Source organism: Bubalus kerabau, chromosome 6 (assembly GCF_029407905.1).
Source record: "Bubalus kerabau isolate K-KA32 ecotype Philippines breed swamp buffalo chromosome 6, PCC_UOA_SB_1v2, whole genome shotgun sequence".
In the NCBI taxonomy this organism is placed as follows: domain Eukaryota; kingdom Metazoa; phylum Chordata; class Mammalia; order Artiodactyla; family Bovidae; genus Bubalus; species Bubalus kerabau.
Genome location: NC_073629.1, coordinates 116,225,791 through 116,242,615, shown reverse-complemented (window position 1 = coordinate 116,242,615; position 16,825 = coordinate 116,225,791). Strand labels below are relative to the sequence as shown.

Below are 16,825 nucleotides of genomic sequence, written 5' to 3'. Positions count from 1 at the left end.
TTCTGGGACCAAAGACTTGTGACCGTGACGCTCACCATTCATCTCCTGGGGAAGACAGGGGGCAAGAGGGGGGCCCTGGGACCTTGGCCTGAGGAACCATCCATCTGTCCAGCCTAGAATTCGAGGTGCACCCGTGCACGGGCAGAAATCAAGGCTCCTTTCTCTGCAGGCTTCCCTGGCCACCGGAGAAATCCAGAGAGGTCTGTGACACATCCAGGGGCCCTCATGAGTGGCCACCTGACCACACGCCTTCCCCAGCCAGTGGGTTTCGGGTCAAGGAAAAATTTTAAATTCTGAATAGAAAAGGTTACATGGATTCCGCAGAGGTTAACTCCCTGGGTCACTGTCATATCCCTGAACTTACATGGAAATAAACCATGAAAACGGGACTGCCTTCCCAAACTGGTTATGTCTAACACGGGCCCTGCGTCCTTGCTCCTCTGGCCTTGGTGCCAGTGAGGCTTGAAGTCAGGAATGAGAACACTGTCGGCAGAGAAAGGGCTTCTAGTCTGACGCTGAAACACAGATGAGCCGCCTTCATTTTAAAAGAAAACCCTTGAAACCCACTACCGCCTCCTCTGTTGCCAAAACTTGGGCTCACAATTTAGCAGGCCGCCTCCTGGAGCAGATCACCATGGCTAAAAATAGCAGGAGAGGGGTCACGTTTTCTAGGGAGGAATCAACGAAGCCCCAGCGCCGGAGGGGGGGAAGGGAAGAAACCAGCCTAGCATACTGGTCGTGAAAGGCTAAGTGAAAACAGAAGTCATCTGGGAAAATATTATATTATAAACACATCTAATAATCTGTACACACTCATATACATCCCGAAGAGAAGCCTTACAAGGAATTCCGTTTCTTTTCAAAAGAAGGCTTCCCTATGATAAAGCATTCCTATGGTGGGAAGTAACTACAATGAAATAATTTAATAATTTCGTTTATACTCTATCTGCGTTCACTACATAATAACGTCTATGCTAATGTGGGGCAGGGGTGCCAATGGGTGTGGCTGGATTAGAACAGTAATGCGTTCTTCAAAAATAGGAAAGACTTTTTTTTTACCCCTCTATTCACATTTAAAATAACCACACAGTGATGAAACACAGAATTAAAAACTGGGCGGAGGAGGGATTACGGACCTGTCCTCAAGGTTCCCAGGCCGGTGGCTTGTGCACCTGTTTATCCTGGGAAACGGCCGGATTCCACCGAGCTGCGTCCAAGTGAGAGATGCCCGTGAAACGGTGACCCACGTAGAAACTGTGTAAAGCTTTATTTTCTTCCCCCACCTATTTTTAATTTTTTTTAAGTGAAAGAAGAGGAAAAACTCTTACAAAATAGAAGGTTTCATATATGAGAGCAAGGGACTTCCCCGGGGGCGGCCGGGGGAGCGTGGTCCTCTGTGTTGGTGCTGCCAATCCTGTGCTATCCTTCAAGGGGGCACCCCATGTCCCCATCCAAGGGGCTCAAGGCACAGTTGCCCCCTTTCTTTAACCTAAGGTGTCGCCATCTGGTTGGTTATGTTTGGCCACCATGCTGGAGGTGGCTGAAGTCTGAAGCAGCCAGAAACCACGATGACGGCAAATTGGGTGACGTACTAAAATGATGGGCCTGGCCACCAGGTTAAAAAAAAAGTCTTAGGGAGTCTCATGAGTCAGGCTGTGCCCCCACCATGGCAGCAGTCGTCAGGGTGGACCTTTGCAAAGAGCCAGGGTCTGGGGTTTGGAGAGTCCCCTGTGTCTGAACACAGCGCTTCCTCGCAGTTAGCAAAAGCAGAGTCGGATAGTGATCATGCTTTTGGTAATGAGCAATCACGTGCCTCTTCCCCCCCAGTATGCTTTTTTTTCCCTCCCCTTTCTTGATTTTAATAAGCAAATGGTACCGCCATCTTATTCTGATGTGCTCCTTTTTACAAGCTGTATATCACATTAATGGAAGTGCTTACTGCTGGGAATACTTCCCATGTACAATGATCTGTAACCCTCTTGTCTCAACTAGTTGCATATTATTAGTTCACATCCAGTTCAATTTATAAATTAACAGAGGTGCCATTTGTCTGTACAAAAATCAATGCATATTTATGAACTTCTTTTATTCAAATAGATTTTCAACACATCTCATCTAAAGACAGAATACAGAGGCCTGCGTGACTTGGGCCGCATGGGCCCCGGAGTGACTGAGACCCAAGACACCCACCTTGGCAGAAGGACAAAAAATATCTCTCTGGTTTGGACAAAAAAAAAAAAAAAAATAGCCTTTACACGTTTGCTGAGTTTACTAAATGTGCTTGAAATCGTGGTTAGCGGAATCTGTGGTTTCCTTTTGAAATTCCAAGTCACTCTTATTTATTTTTTCCATTTTGTTTTTGCACCAAGGAGACTGCAGTCAAATACTACTCAGCAACTGATTTCCTCTCTTTGGACTGAAAAATTAAACAGATACTAAATTATGACAGTGAATTTAGAAAGGAGGGCTCCAAGGGCTTGGGAGAACATGTCTGGGATAATACGCGGCTTCTCAGAATATTGCGATCACATCGTGGCAATCACCCGAGCGTGCTGTGTAACTACCTCCGCCGCTAATACGCTTTCTTCCCGGTGATGAGTAATCATGTTCTATTAAGCAGCGGTAATGCTGGAAGAACTCAACTACACGAGCGTAATGAAGCCAGTATCCTCCCTGGACAGATTAGCTACAACTGATTTGACACATACCATCATAGGGGCTTCAAACCTGACAAACTCTGCTTGCTTCTGATTTATGCCGTCAAGCTCCTCGGAGAAGAGATGAAATCCAAGTGTTCCGTTTGGTAGAGGTGAAATGTACTGATGTGCTTAACTGCCAGTTAAGGAGAGTCACCCCCTTTCTGCTGGCTGCGTCGCCCTCCCCCACCCCCCGCCCCCTGCGCCCCCCCACCGCCCCTTGTGCCACGCTCCGTCTTCTCCGGCCGCCGGATGGACCAGGGGTCCGGGCGCCGGTGTGCTACCATCAAGAACCCAGGCCCTCCGGCTGCTCCTGTGTTGTCGGTCGAGGGGGAGTCTATGCAAAGGAATCGACGCTGCAGCCTCTTCGCGCCCCTCGAGGGCCATCTGGGTTTTGTGATTTTGCTGGGGGTGAGGTGGGGGGGGGGTGCGTGGCCGGGGACCACCAGGAGAAGTGAGGGGGACCCGACGGGACTCACGTGGGTGACTCCCCAGGGTGCGCGCGGGAGGCTGCGGGCACACCACGGTCCTCAGATGACGGTGGGCACCCTCCCGCCGCTGTTGTTGCGGTTAGTGTTCTTCCGGGACAGGTTGGGGGTGGCCATGAGCGCGAAGCGCTCGTCGGGGCAGCCGTACTGTAGCAGGACTTCGGTGCACTCTTGGCTGGAGGCCTGCCGCGCGTAGGCCAGAGCCGTGTTCCCGTGCGCGTCGCGGGCCATCACGTCCACCCCGTACTGTGGAGGCAACAGAGCCGTGTTAGGGTCGTGGGAAGGAGGGGACCGGGCGGGTGGGTAGGTGGGTGGGGTCCATCCCGTGTGCGCGTGCGCACAGCTGGGCGGATACAGCACCGCAGATGCGCTCCAGGAGGGCTGGGGAGACCAGTGCCCAGTGTTGCTGGGTCAGCCCGGCAGCCCGCGCTCCCCGCCCAGGTGCATTCTTTTAAGGAAACAATGTGCTTTCTGCATCTAAAGCCCCTCCCCTGTGCAACAGAAATGGACCAAGGATAATTCTAGTTTTGCTATTTCTGTTTTGACTTTCCCATTGTAAACACACAAGATCATTCTTAGGATCTCAGAGGCCATTCATTTCCATTGTAGGAAATACGTAAGGAATACCGAAGTGCACAAGAGGGAAAAAATCACTTATAACCCTGCTATTCAGAGATAATCTTGGTTAATATCTCAGTGATTTCCTTCTAACGGTTTTCCTTTGAATCTAAATGCATATACGGGTAACTGAGATTAAACTGGCACAAATTATCTGTTTTTTTTTTTTTTTTTACTGAATACAGCGCTCTGGTCATTTTCTCAGGTCATTAAAAATTATTCACATGCGTGACTCCTAAGAGCCACATAGTATTCCTCCCCATGGGCGTAATTCAGTTCCTCTGTCCTTGGTGGCGACACATTTGTGGTCAAGACACCATTGGTGTGAACTGCTGTGATGTATGTCCTCCTGTTGACTCTGTCTCAGGATCTCTGATGGTCAAGAGTGATGACTAGAAGGGGAAATAACGAGATTAAATTACACCACTGTTTTTAAGCTTCCGGGTCTTGAGAGAGGGTGGACTGACGATCACTTCTTCCACCACAATGGATGAGAGTCTCATCTCTTGTCTTCAGGAAGCGTCAGCATGAAAGGGACTCTTGGCCATTGTGAGGGGGAAAGATGGCATGCGATTTGTTAATGGAGCTAACCGTCTTCTCTCCCTCCACAACTTCTTATGTTGAAGTCTTAACCCCTAGTACTTCAGAACGTGCCTGTGGTTGGAGACAGCGCTTTTAAAGAGATAATTAAGGTTAACTGAGGTCATATGGGTAATGCTCTAATCCAACGTGACCGATGTCCTTATAAGAAAAGAGAGACACCAGGGATGCTCACACACAGAGGAAAGGCCCGGCAAGGACACAGTGAGAAGTCAGCTGTCTGCAAGCCAGGGAGAGGCCTCAAGGAAAAAAGGCCCTGCTGTCACCTTGACCTTGGACTTCTGGCCTCTAGAACCGTGAAAAAATACATTTCTGCTGTTTGAGCCCCCTGGTCTCTGGTATTTTGTCAGGGCAGCCCCGGCAGATTCATACGCAATTGCTTTTATAACAGGAAGCTGAATACTGAGTGATTCTGATACCTCTGCATCTAATTCTCCCGAGAGTCAGGGAGAATATGTAGAATGTAGCATCCTCCTCGGCTGCATTGGACAGGCCATGCCCTGCCCTGGGGGTAGGAGGAGATGAGCCCCCTGCTTCTGGACAGGGTCCCAGTACTGTGAGCACACACCACCCCTTCCTGTCTAGGGACCCCCTCAGTCCAGCTTTCTGCCATCCTTGGAATGGGGGAACCTCCCCTGGCCGAGGACCCCAGAGGTGTGCAGGTAGCTGCTGTGGAGGGTAAGTGGGCTTCTCGGAAGCAGAAGTGATGTTCTCCCTTTCTTTTACCCATTCCAGCTGCATGGCATATGCCTCAACAGAAATGTAAAAAGATAAACTTTTCGAAGTAGAAATTAATCAGAAGAAGCCCTTTGACAAACTCCTACCACGTCAAATCTCAAGGTGGAGGGTCCGACAGTTCTGCATTAGGTGAATGAAAAACCCAAAGGGGTGGTAATGGGAAAACCACACTGACTGTTCCATTTATATCCACCCTCTCCACCTCTCTGCCCTCAAAAATGATGGGCATTTTTGTAAAAGAACAACAGGGTCATCAGCAACTAAGTTTGACCCGAGGGGGTCACAGTAAAGATGAACTTGGCAGAAATTGCAGCAAGTGCTGTGCAGAGCGGAGCACTCTGCCTGCATTGGGGGGGCACGCCCCCCTGAGTTCATTCCTCCCTTTTAAATTGGTGATTTTGTGTGGTCCCTCACACAGGTGGGCTGAAAGGCAGGGGGCCCACCCCAAACCTCAATGCTAACTGTCTGATTCCTAGTATTTCCCACTTCTCAGGTGGGTGCCCACCGCCTTCCCCCTGGGAGCGGCACAAGGACCCGCCTCGCCCGGGCTCCCCGGCGGGCGCTGGGCCACCTACCCAGATGAGCAGCTGGGCCAGGACCACGTTGCCCTTCCGGCAGGCCAGGTGCAGCGCCGTCCGGCCGTCAGCCTCCCCGCAGGTCTCGTTCACCTCGTCCCGGGAGCCGTGCGCCAGCAGCAGGATGACTGTCCGCAGGTCCTCGTCGGCCGTGGCCCGCAGCAGGTGCTGGCCCAGGGACAGCTCCGTGCAGGGCAGCGGGGCCAGGAAGAGCTTCTGCTCGTACTTGGCCCGGATCCACCGTTCCTTCTCTTCCCTGCAAGAGCCAGCAGACGGACGCGGTCACAATCCCGGGGGGGAGGACGGAGGCGACCCCTCTGCCCTGCCACCAGCCCGTGTGGTGTGTGCCCAGGAGGCCACCAGGGGAGAGGGGACGGAGGAGACAGGTGTGCTCACCGGAACCAGGAAGCCACCCAGGAAAGCCTGCCCAGCAGCGTACAAAGTGATCCCCATCTGGAGCACCACCTGGGCCCCTGTTAGGGATGCAGATTCTCAGGCCCCATCCCAGCCCCGCCCCCCGCCAGAACCCCTGGAAGGAAGCATTTTCACCAGCCCTGCAGGGGATTCTGATACCCTAAGGTGTGAGAGCCAGGGGTCGGGCTAGATTTCTTTTGCTTTTCGTGGCCCCAGAAGAAGCGCCCTGTGCTACCTGGGGCCTGCACCATGCAGGGTGGATGCCACAGGCCAGAGGCCCGAGCCACAGGGTTGAGCAGCCACGGTCAGGGCCGGGATCCCAGAGCACTTGGCTGGAGTCCCCGGGGCAGGGTGGCGGGCAGACGCCCCCACCTGATGTGACCTTTGAGGGCTTAGCATCTGCCCAGGAGGGGGTGTGTGTGTTGAACTTCGAGTCCATATGCTCCACCCTCCCGGGGAAGAAAATGTGGCTGCAGAACACACGTGAAAGAGCAGCGACTCCAGTGGGGAGACTGGGAAGGAGACCCAAGCGAAGCTCATGTTCCTGCTGACTGTCTGCTCTCCCGACACCCGGGGAAACCCCAGTGCGGGGCGTCCACGAGTCCTTCACATTCACGTATTCACCATGCATGACATTTGTGTTTCCCTTTTTGACTTACTCCGCGATGTGTGACAGTCTCTAGGTCCATCTACGTCTCTACAAAATGACTCAGTTTCTTTCCTTTTTAGGGCAGAAATAGACGCGGATGCGGAGAATGGATCCGTGGGTACGGCGGGGTGGGGGGCCACGAACTGGGAAAGTGTCACTGACACACGCACTACCACGTGTGACACAGCCAGCGCGAAGCTGCTGCATGCGGCGCAGGGAGCCCAGCGCGGAGCTCTGTGGGGGTCTCGATGGATGGGGTGGGGTGGGGTGTTGTGGAGGAAGGCTCAAGACGGAGGGGATACCTGCGCACACGTAGCTGACTCCCTTCGCGGTACAGCAGAAACGCACGCAACATGGTAAAGCAATTATACTCCAATAACAAAAAGTTTTCAAGCAAATAAAAAAGACAGAAAAAAAAAAAAAACCCCAAGTCCTTCCTGCTAAAGAGCAGCTGGGTTTCTGAGGGAAAGTGTGATGGGGCCTAGTCTATAGGCAGGCGGGCGGCCCCCTGAGGCTGAGCAGGGGTGCAGGACATCCGGGACGGAGAGGGTGGGGGTCTCGGGGGAGGGGCCTTGAGAATGGCAGCTGCCCCTCCCCCAAAGCACCACCCTGGTTGGGTGGGTGTGGTCACAGCCCGCCCCCGCCCCAGCTCCAAAAAACACAGAGCAGCTGGACACACTGGACCGAGGCCTGGGAGAAGGCAGGGGCGGGCAGGATGGGAGGAAGAGCTGAAGAAAGAGAGAAACAGACAGCAAGGTGTGCTTACAGGGGCCGGAAGGAAGGGGCCCCGGCCGTCCACTCCTGCCCTCCCGCCGCTACCGGTGGATTTCAGTTCTGGCTCCTCAAATAAGGGGTGAAAACCACTGAGAACAACTCAGAGATCCTCAAGATCACAGTGCTGCTGGCGGTGGGGGGGAATGGGGGGCAGAAAAAATGCAAAAGACTGAAGTGAGATTTCGCAAGGAGCTCTTGAAATGAGAGCGTCTGGGGAACAGAAGGAAGCGGGGCAGGGGTGCTGGGGTGGGGTGGGGGTGGCCCTGGTGGCGGGGGGGTGGGGGTTGTGCACTTCAGGCCCGACAAATGCTTTCTGCTGAGGCTGATGAGAGAAGAAACGGAAGCCCTGCGGATGAGAAGGGACAGAGATTACCCGTGGAGACTTACACATGCAGGGACCCGCCACTGCCCTCCCCTAAAACTCAGCATTTCCTTCGGGGGTGTCAGCGGGGTACACAGCTAACAAACCGCTCAGAGGAATCACCTGGGGCCTCCGCCAGGCCCGAGAAAGAAAACTGGTTACCGGGACACTTTTTTCTTCCAGGGAAAAAAACGACCGTGTTTACACCTTTTACCCGTGTTTACATTGCCCCTAGTGATCCAGTGTCGGGTTAGCCCTAATCTGTTTTTAAATACTTAGGCAAACAAATTCTTCCAGGAGTAAATCTGGATTAGTTTTGCTTCACTTCCCGGTCCATACCAGTGACCCCAGAGCGACCCCGACCCTTTCATTCGGAGATTTCCAGGAGGAACACGTGGCCACAGCTGAGGACTCACACCCCGGAGCTCCAAGGCCGCTGCATACCACCCCTCGCCTGGGCCAGAGGACGGGCACAAAAGCTCTGGGAACATCTTGGAAAATAGTGAAGGAGGTGGAAAGACAAAAAACCCAGGACTGGCCGTGTTTTTCATGTTATTTAAAAACCTTATTTAAAATGTATTAAACATATGTTGATACATTTCATAAATCGCCAAAGAGCAAAACGTGAATTAAATGAAAAGGGACAGTGGAGGAGGGGGTAGCATACATCCAGATTTTCAAGTTCCAATCGGCTAGTTCTCATTTTTTTTGGTTGGCATTAAAATCAGACGCCTTTTATTCTGCTCCGGTTGATTTTAATACTCATTGCCAAATCATTCAGGGGTAAACCAGAGGACGGAACACAGGAGCTCCAGCGCTAACTGCAATTATCCCATTTTCTTTTCATGTGCGAATGCCCCAGCCAAAGAACGAGGTCAGACCCACAGCTTCTGGCTGCTCTCCTGTGGTCAGAATGCTCCCCGGGGGAGTCCCACCCTCCCCACCCCAGCCTCCCAGGCTCACCTGTATTCACTGAACTCACAGGCATCTGAATGATGAGTGCATTTAAGCTGTCCTTCGCTTTTAAAAACCAGTGTGGTTCCCAATACATAACAAAGGCGGGTCCAGGTTTTGTGGGGCTAAACGCACATACCATTTAGGGTGTCTTCTTTTTTTTAAGTTGATATGCTGCATTTTCATTTTTATTTGGTTCAAGATATATTTTTTTTTGGCAACAAGGCATGTGAGGCATTAGTTCCCTGACCAAGGATCAAACTCTTGTCCCCTGTGTGGAAGTGTGGAGTCTTAACCACTGGACCACCAGGGAAGTCCCTTGGGGAGCCTTCTTTAAGAGGAAGACTCTGGGACTTCCCTGATAGTCCAGTGGTTAAGAATCTGCCTTCCAACGCAGGGGCTGCTGCTGCTGCTGCTGTTGCTAAGTCACTTCAGTCGTGTCAGACTCTGTGCGACCCCATAGACGGAAGCCCACCAGGACACGGGTTCAATTCCTGGTTGGGGAACTAAGATCCCACATGCCGTGGGACAACTAAGCCCTGATACACCACTTAATACCATTTACAGGCCATGTCCTGTGATTTTTTGCCCGGGTTAACACACGGGGAGGAAAGCTTAATGCTGCGTGCTTCCTGCTGTGGCCAGAGGGAGGCAAAAGAGAACTGACATGGAGATAAAAGGCTGCGGTTTTTCGGTGTTGGAGAGGCTGGGGTTTAGGTCTTCATCTTTTCCTTTGCGCTGCAGACCTTTTCGACTTCAGTAACTTCCAGGGCCTTTGTTTCCTCACCTGTGAAATGGGCACAGTGACATCTCCAGCAGGCAAGGTGGCTTTGGGATTCGAAGTCTCGTGTTTGGATGATGCTCTGCCTGGCCGCCGTGCTCACCTGGCAAAAGAGCAGCCGTGGGCGTTGGGATGATTGACATCTCTCATGATTCTTGCCACAATCGTGCACGCGAGAGCTCACCGTGGGGGTGTTCTGGGTGACACAGCGGTGTTGATGGCTGGAGGGTGGGGCCTGAAACACCCGCTGGGTACTTTAAGGTGCCTGTAGATAAGAGCTTCTCTTGGGCAACATGCTCAGCAGGGAGGGGTGGGGTCCCTGGACAGAGGCCTTGACAAACCCAGGGGGGACCTGCGGGCCTCCCACTCCTGGGTGCAGGTGGGCCTGAGAGACTGGGGTGACGAGTGCTCAGCAAATTCAAGCCACCCCAAAGCTGTCAGGGCCTCTGGGGCCAAGTCTGGTGGGCCTCTGCCCACAGCCTTGAGATATCTAAAGCCCTCCTGGATGCTACTGGGCTGAATTATATCTGTCCCTCCCCTCCCCGCCAAATCCAAGTGTTGAAGCCCCACCTCCCAGTGTGACGGTATTTGGAGACAGAACTTCGAGGAAGGAATTAAGGTTGAATGAGGTCGTGGTCCTCAGGTAAGAAGAGGAAGCTTTCTCGGCGTGCCCAGAGCTAAGGCCACGTGGGGACAGAGCCAGCAGGGCTGCCTGCCGGCCAGGGGGAGGCCTCCACCAGCCCTGCCCACAGCCTGACCTTGGACTCTCAGCCTCTGGAACTGGGTGAGGCTGGCCTTAGCTCCAGAAGAGAGGTTTCTGTTATCGAACGCTCCCCACCCCGTCTTCCCCCAGTTCACGGTATTTTGTTACAGCAGCTGGTCTGACCGACGCTGGGCAGCCACATGGCCCATCGTCTCCGCGCGGCTTTTGTGCCAACAGTTAACACGTGGAGGACAGGTCCTCTGACAGCGACTCCTTTCCTGCGAGCTTTCTTTGTGCACCTGTGGCTGACTCATGTCAGCGTGTGGAGAAAACCACCCCGATATTGTCAAGTGACTATCCTCCAATTAAAATAAATGAATTAATTTTTAAAAGACAGAAGAAAAATCATTCTATTTATTTACTCATCTGGCTGTGCTGGGTCTCAGCTGCGGCTCATGGTATCTTTGTTGTATCATCTGGGATCTCTAGCTGTGGCACGTGGGCTTTAGTTGCTCCGTGGCACGTGGAGACGGGGATCTGAGCTCCCCGACCAGGGATCAAATCCACGTGCCCTGCACTGCAAGGTGGATTCTTCACCCCTGGACCACCAGGGAAGTCCCTAGAACAGCCTGTCTAAAACCAACTGCCCCGAGAAACCACAATACCAAAGCACGGGTACCCCAGTGGTGACTCTGGGACCCCTGGCTTGTCATCTCAGCCCAGCCTCTCATTTCCCCGAGGAAGGCCAGTTCAAGAGCAGTGTAGGCAGCAGTACATCACCTCACCTCATTCCAGTCCCCTGGAGGCCCGCTGCTCACAGCCTCCGTTAGCTAATGAGCTAAAAAATGAATTATTGGCATGGCCGGCCGTCAGCAGAGAGGAAGAGGCCCGGCTGCTCCTCATTTGAGCCCCATGCTGACACACCTTTAAATAAATCAACCGCAAGGGAGCAGGGAAAATGAGAGAACGGGCCACTGATCAGAAGAAAGACACCAGCCGGTCCCCCAAAGAGAAAGACAAGACGCAACCGAAGGCACAACGATAAATGTTTTCCTCTCCTTCTTGCCTAAGGGGAAGCCCTTTCCAGGTGACCTGCTGGGCCCCTCTGGGCCCCGGAAGCTACCTGGTGTGTGAATCCAGGATCCGAGGTCCCGGAGGCCCTGAGTCCAGAGTCCTGCGGGGTCCGCTGGGCCTGCAGCCTGACAGATGAGGCTGTGCCACACGCGTGACCTTGAGGGGTGCAGACTTGGCCGAGGAGCCACCAAAGGCAGTCCCCGGGGCACGCCTTACCTGCAACCTGCAGATTTAGGGCCTGCTGGGCGGAATCAAGTGCAAGCAGCAGTTCGGGGGGTGCTGACTCCCAGACGTGGGTGTGCTTCCCGAGACGGTGCTGAAGGCGACGGTGATCACGGTGACGGCAGCACCTGGCTTTGTTGATGATGCCTGACCCCGGAGCACCCGCCATGTTTTTACGAGTGACCTATGTGTCTCTGATAGCTCAGTTGGTAAAGAATCTGCCTGCAATGCAGGAGACCCTGGTTCGATTCCTGGGTTGGGAAGATCCCCTGGAGACGGGATAGGCTACCCACTCCAGTATTCTTGGGCTTCCCTTGTGGCTCAGCTGGTAAAGAATCCTCCTGTAATGTGGGAGACCTGGGTTCGATCCCTGGAGAAGGGAAAGGCTCCCACTCCAGAATTCTGGCCTGGAGAATTCCATAGACTGTATAGTCCCTGGGGTCGCAAAGAGTCGGACACGACTGAGTGGCTTTCACTTCCACTACGTGTCAGAAGCTGGATGCCATGCGTGTGTGACAGTGGAGGTGTGGCCCTACGTGGGGAAGTCAGGACATTAAGGAAAGCCTTCAGGACAAATGAGATGGGGCATTTTTGCGCCAGGCTTCAGCCGGTGGGGGAAAGGGTGGATTCTGTAACTGATGGACGCGGCTTTTCCTTTTGTGAGCTGGGGCAGCTAGACATAAAGGGCTGGGGAAGCCCACACCATCCAGGTTTGACAGGGCGGATGGAGTGGCACGGGCCGTCAAGACTGGCCTGCGGAGGAGGAAGCCCTCTAGCTGGTGGGGACTTGATGGGACAGGCAGGAGGGCTTTCTAGCCCACGCAGGCCTGAGCGTGGACGAGTGCTGGCTTTGGTCCCCTCCTGTCCACGCAGGCCTGAGCGTGGACGAGTGCTGGCTTTGGTCCCCTCCTGTCCATGGTGGTGTGAGTGTAACTCCTGGGGCCTATTAAATACACCAGGTGACGCCCACGTGGCAAGGATGGCCAACTCAGACCATGACAGAATCAAGGTTAGAGTCAAGAGAAGATGATGACAGGGGAGATCAGAGACAAGACATGACCATTTGTGTTTTGCAGAAGAAAATGTGTGAGGTCAGGGCTGCGGGGAAGGAGCGCTTTCCTCCAATCTCTGCAGCAATGACCCATGTGTGGGCTGGGCTGGGTGCCCCATGGGTCCCTGGGGCCGGTTCCACAGGGGCAAGGGCTGCTGGGCTGGGTGCCGGAAGGCCACTGCAGAGCTCAGCTCTGGGGGCACACGGGGTCACTGGAGAGCCAGGCGAGGTCTGCAGGCATCCAGAAGCCAAGGGTGGCACCTGGGCAAGACCAGCCAGGCGACGGCAGTGATCACAGTGACCACAGGGACAGCGCCCACAGCGAGGGCTCACCTGCCCTCACGTAACGGAAGGGGCATCAGGGAAGGGTGGCTGTCATAGCGGTTCAGCCGCCGGAAGGGGGCCAGGGCCGACTTACCCCAGGGAGCGGGAGCGCCGCCGCGCGTGTGACGTGACTAGCACTTTGTCCTCAACAGTGTTTGCTGGGGTTTGTGTGTGTAATTTTTTCTTTCTTCCTTCTTTTTTTAAAACAAATGTTATTGGAGTATAGTTGATTTACAACGGTGTGTTGGTTTAGGTGTACAGCAAAGTGAATCAGTCACACATACACATGCGTCCACTCTTGTAGATTCTTACCCCATATAGGCTGTTACAGTGCTGAGTAGAGTTTCCTGTGCTATACAGAAGGCCCGTATTGGTTGTCTATTTTATATACAGTAGTGTGTATATGCTACTATATACACGGGCTGTGTATACAGGATGCACAGCATAGTATAGTATGCAGTATATGTGTATATAGCTCGTATATACACGGGCTTCCCAGGTGGCTCAGTGGTAAAGAATCCGCCTGCCAGGCAGGAGACGCGGGTTTGATGTCTGGGTCAGGAAGATCCTCTGGAGGAGGGCGTGGCAATCCACTCCAGTATTCTTGTCTAGAGAATCCCAAGGACAGAGGAGCCTGGCGGGCTACCGTCCACAGGTTTGCCAAGAGTTGGACACGACTGAAGTGACGGGGCGCGCACGGGTATGTGTCAATCTCTGCTTGTGTTTTACAGTAAACCTTGGCCTTCCTCATCCTTTTTTGACCTTTATTTCCTAATTCAGGCCTGGGCCAAGCAATGGGCTTCTGGTGATCGATCCACAGACAGGTCACTGTTAAATAGCTGGACTCTGCTCTGTACACCGGGAAAATCCCCAGCAGCATCAGAACTGATGTTTACTAGGTACTGCTGGCGTGTTAGCTGTCGGGCTGGGCGATTATGCAGTTTCACCCTGATGACCTGGTGGGTAGGTCCTGCCACCGTTCCCCTCATTTTATTTTACTTATTTTTGGCTGTGCTGGGTCTTCATTGCTGCGTGCACTTTCATCTAGTTTCAACAAGCAGAGGCTACTCTCTAGTCATAGCTTCCACGCTCCAGAGCACCGGCTCAGTAGTTGGGGCACCCAGGCTGGGTTGCTCCACAGCATGTGGGATCTTCCCAACCCAGGGATGGAATCCACATCTCCTGCATTGGCAGGCGGATTCCTCACCCCTGAGCCACCAGAGAAGCTGACTTTAGTCGTTTTAGAAGGTGAAGAAAGTCTTGCTGGGTCCCTGACCTGTGATGGCTAAGTGGCTGCCCCTGGTGGTCACGGCCTGAGCTCTTCCTCTGGGCTCTGCTGCCTCCCAGGTAAGGACACTTGACCCGGTCTAGAAGGGCATCTCCTGGGTTATGGGATTCCAGCTCTGTCCCCAACATCCTGCCTGCCTGCTCTCTTCAGCCATCTCAGCACCTGGTGGAGGGTCAGGTATGAGTCACTTTGCAGAATCTTGAGCTGTACCACCCAGGGTGGAGGGCAGCACAAGCCACAGACAGGTGTTTAAATTACTCAGTAGAAGTCCAGCCCCTCCAGACACATCTCCTAAGCCAAGTGCTCAGTGGTGATCAAGAACATCTTTATCACTGGGTCTAGAACATGTTCATCTTTGTAGAGGAAAAGCGCTGATCTCGACAATCTGTCTGGCTCGGGAAGATCCCCTGGAGGAGAGCATGGCAACCCGCTCCAGTATTCTTGCCTGGAGAATACTATGGTCAGAGGAGCCTGGGGGGCTACAGTCCATGGGCTCGCAAAGAGTCAGACACGACTGAAGCGACTGAGCATGGATGCAGACAATCCGGCTGTTTCCCCTTTTTTTTTTCCTTACCAAAAATTATTTGGGAATGAAGAGAAAGGAAATCACCAGTGCATGTATGTGTGTCTGGGGAGGAGGGGTGGGCATGGGGTGGTGGTGGAGGGGCTGTGGGAATGGAAGCCAAAGCAGATGCCAGCACTCAGGACAGAAGCCAGGTTCCCGGGGGACCTGTCGCTGTGGGTGCAATGACATCACCTGAGCAGCACAAACGCGTGTAGGTGAGCAGCAAAGGGCAGGGCGGGTCTCAAAGACCCTCAGGGAACCTCGGGGCTGAGTGAGAGGCTCCTGGACCGGATCTGGGCCACCCTCTTTAAAGAAACCCTTCTTGCTGCGGTGGGTCCCTTGTGCGCTGGGTGGCTGGGGGGATGCAGACCCACTCCACTGCCACCAGCTGCATCCGGGGTCTGGCAGGGATGGTCCAGGGGGCTGCCAAGGGGGTGACAAGGTTAATGGGTTGGATTCCCAGAAAACACCGCTTTAGTAAATAACCATGACGCTTCTGACTGGCTTTCAGCTCCGTTGTGTGGTCACCAGGGGCAGACACGGGAGCTGTGACCGGATGTCCCCCAGGTCCTTGCCCGTCGTTGAGGCAGGACGGATGATATTCTGGGAGGATGTCAGGAGTGGTCCTGCGGTGATTCTGGCCTCGGCCTTCCCGTCTCCACAAACGCGGCTTTCTCTGGATAAGACATCGGGGTCAGGGGGTGATGAACAGCCTTTCCCAAAAGCCCAAGCAGTGTCAAGTCTCATGCGTTCATTTTTATGGGAAACTCACCCCCCAAATGCTAAAGGGCCAAGAACTTCCTGAGTGCTCGTCACCCTGCTCCTTTCAGAAACATCTATTTGCTTTCCCCCCTGCTCACGGGGTGGGGAAGGATTTTTTTCAATGGTGATTTTAAAGGAGATTTCTGTAGCCAAGTATATTGGAGTGCAGGAATGTCCTTAGGGAGGACGAGGGGAAATTGGAGGAGACCCGCACAGCTTTCACGGTGACCCAAGAGGACAGGAAGAGTGCTAGCTAGCAGCAAGGAATTTCCCAAGTGTCTTTTGGCCTCAAGCAAAACAGGAACTGGGAGGGGAGGCGTGGTAGAGGGGGCTGGAACAATATGTTAGGAAAACAGAGGGGCTTCCTCTCTCGGCAGGGGGAGACCCCGGCCCGCTGCGAGCCCCGCACGCATGCCTTCTCCCCTGGCCGCGTTGCCAAGGGGGCCCGGGCTCGGGATGGACGGAGGAGGAGGAGGAGGAGGACCAACAAAGACCGATGGCTGTTTATTCCTTAATTACCGAAAGCTTTTAAGAAACTGGCCACTGTAAATTCCACACGCAGAGGAGAGCAGGAAGGGACGGACAAGGATTTATGCTCACGGGGCAAAGACAAAATAAATATCCTGCCTGACTCTGGATCGATATTATGAGTGTTTTTGCCAACCTGCGGGGTGCTTTATGAGCTCAGAGGAACAGAAGAGGATCATTATTAATTAAATAAAGTCAACTGTATTAGGCTTATTACAGTCAAGTGCGCCAGGTGGCAGGTGCTGGGAGCCGGTGGGTGTGGGGCCAGGGGACGGCCTGGGGAAGCCCGGGAGTGCCATCCTTGCCCAGGGGTAGGCCCAGGACACATGGGCTCAGTCAGCCCTGCGTCATCCTGGAAGGCGCGAGTCCGTGCGCCCGTCTCCCCCCACATCTCAGGCTGAGGTCCAGGTGGAGGCCCGGGGCCCTCGCGGCTTTGCGGTCACGAGCACCAGGAGCCTCCCAGCCCCTGCCTGTTTGGAACTCGACCAGGCTGAGTGGGAAAACATCCCAGGATCCAAGCAGGAGTGCAGATACAACATCATCCCTCTAAACCTTGGAGACAACCTATGGGGATATTGCTTCGGAACCTCCAAGCAGGAATAAAGGAGCAGTCAGGCTGGGTGACTGGCTTGCGCCGGCCTGGGAAAGAGAAGGTATTGG

At 53.8% G+C, this 16,825-nt stretch overlaps 1 protein-coding gene across 6 annotated transcripts in view; it reads right to left on the bottom strand.

The window, feature by feature from the left end:
• Window positions 1-1,253: 1,253 nt before the first annotated feature.
• AGAP1 (ArfGAP with GTPase domain, ankyrin repeat and PH domain 1) overlaps window positions 1,254-16,825 on the bottom strand; it is a 562,171-nt gene continuing 546,599 nt past the window's right edge. For 4 of the 6 annotated variants that reach the window (XM_055586531.1, XM_055586533.1, XM_055586524.1 and 1 more), the window contains 2 exons: window positions 5,716-5,971; window positions 1,254-3,430 (listed from right to left, as the gene is read on the bottom strand). In XM_055586531.1, the coding sequence (XP_055442506.1) occupies window positions 3,227-3,430; window positions 5,716-5,971 (460 nt within the window). In that variant the 3' untranslated portion in view covers window positions 1,254-3,226. Of the gene's footprint in view, window positions 3,431-5,715; window positions 5,972-9,121; window positions 9,752-16,127; window positions 16,805-16,825 lie in introns of those variants that run through there. The other 2 variants (XM_055586530.1, XM_055586529.1) reach the window with 2 other exon arrangements.